Source organism: Pollachius pollachius (assembly GCF_949987615.1).
Source record: "Pollachius pollachius genome assembly, chromosome: 7".
Classification (NCBI taxonomy): domain Eukaryota; kingdom Metazoa; phylum Chordata; class Actinopteri; order Gadiformes; family Gadidae; genus Pollachius; species Pollachius pollachius.
The window spans coordinates 23,072,551-23,073,952 of record NC_136940.1 but is presented as its reverse complement, the minus strand read 5'-3'; the positions used below and the strand labels follow the sequence as shown (position 1 = coordinate 23,073,952).

The window sequence follows — 1,402 nt, the reverse complement described above, 5'->3', positions numbered from 1 at the left end:
AGAGTTCTGATTACCTACAGCCCACACCCATCCACCCACTAAAAGCTCCCACTGGCCTGCTTCAAACCACCCCGCCTGTCACACACCCCTCCGGCACCCCTATCCGGCAGAAAGCCCCCCAGTACGCCAGCCTCACCCCGGCCCCACCGCCTTACTGACGTGTTAACCCAATAACGAACAGCAGGAAGGGTGAAAGTCCTAATGTAAACCTATACATGACTCATCTACAGCTGGCCAACCTGAAACGTTGGCCTTTCGTCCCCACAATCCTATGAATCCAACCTAAGACCAGACCAGAGATTGAATCTAGACCCGTGATCCCATTAGCCGGTATATTCAGGTCTGGACCGGGGAATCACACGGTTGAATAGACTGCCTCTTGTTGTGATCTATTTGGCCTCAGGTTGCTACAGTTGAACGCGGAGACCTCAGAGTCTGGTGTTTAATGGCTTCCAGAAGGCTCGCGAAGAAGGATGTACCGTGGAAGATTAATCCAGGATTGGGAGAATGGAAAGAGAGAGAGGCAGGGGGCTGTGTTGCCGTGTTTAAGGCAGACATGATGAACGATGAAGGGAGGAGGGGTCTAGGAACAGAAGCAGGGCTGCTCAAGATGGAGGGTAATCTGGCGGGGGAAGAGAGGGCAGAGAGACTAAAGGGAAAAAGGCAGGGAGTGAGGATTCAACCCATGTATGTACAGGTGTGTGTGTGCATGTGTGTGTGTGTTTGGGTGTGTGTGCGTGTATGTGTATGTGTCTGTGTGTGTGTATATGCGTGTATAGGTATGTGTGTGTGTGTGTGTGTGTGTGTGTGTGTATAGGTATGTGTGTGTGCGTGTGTGCATGTCAGGTGTGAGTGTGCGTGAGCGTGTGTGTGTGTGAGTGTGTGTATAGTGGCGAACTAGAAAACCCAGGAAGCGTACATTTGGCAGCTAGAGGCAGCAGGAAAAAGAATTTGGACAGAAGAAGGAGCAGTAGACTGAGGGAGGGATTAGTCCATTAGGTCAAGGTGTTCTGTGATTGAGACGGAGCAACACGCCAACACAGACCCACACACGCAAGACACACCAGACAGTAGACAGCCAGCCAGACAGACAGACAGACAGACAGACAGAGAGCCAGCAAGCTGTCCGCTCATTTTCCATTCTTGAACTGTGACCCTCCCTCTCTCGCTCATCCTTCTCTTCCTCTCTCTATCTCTTTCTCTTTTTCTCTGCCTATCTCTCTCTCTCTCTCTCTCTCCTCTCTCTCTTCACTGCACAAGTTTAAAAGAACACCACACCAAATGCTTTAAATTGTTGAAGTCTTAAGATTGTATTGTCTTCCATAATTTCCTCTCCATTTAATTTTGGACTATTTCTCAGTCTCTCTCTCTCTCTCTCTCTTCCTCTCTCTCTCTCTCTCTT

General features: G+C 49.6%; 1 protein-coding gene across 1 annotated transcript in view; it reads right to left on the bottom strand.

Moving 5' to 3' along the window:
- Positions 1–605: 605 nt before the first annotated feature.
- The window catches only part of LOC307078315 (fibrillin-2-like), a gene marked incomplete at its 3' end in the record, with an annotated part of 32,580 nt that continues 31,783 nt past the window's right edge, over positions 606–1,402 (bottom strand). Inside the window, exon 8 of the mRNA XM_079740058.1 lies at positions 606–622. Within this exon, the coding sequence (XP_079596184.1) occupies positions 606–622 (17 nt within the window). The remainder of the gene's footprint in view (positions 623–1,402) is intronic.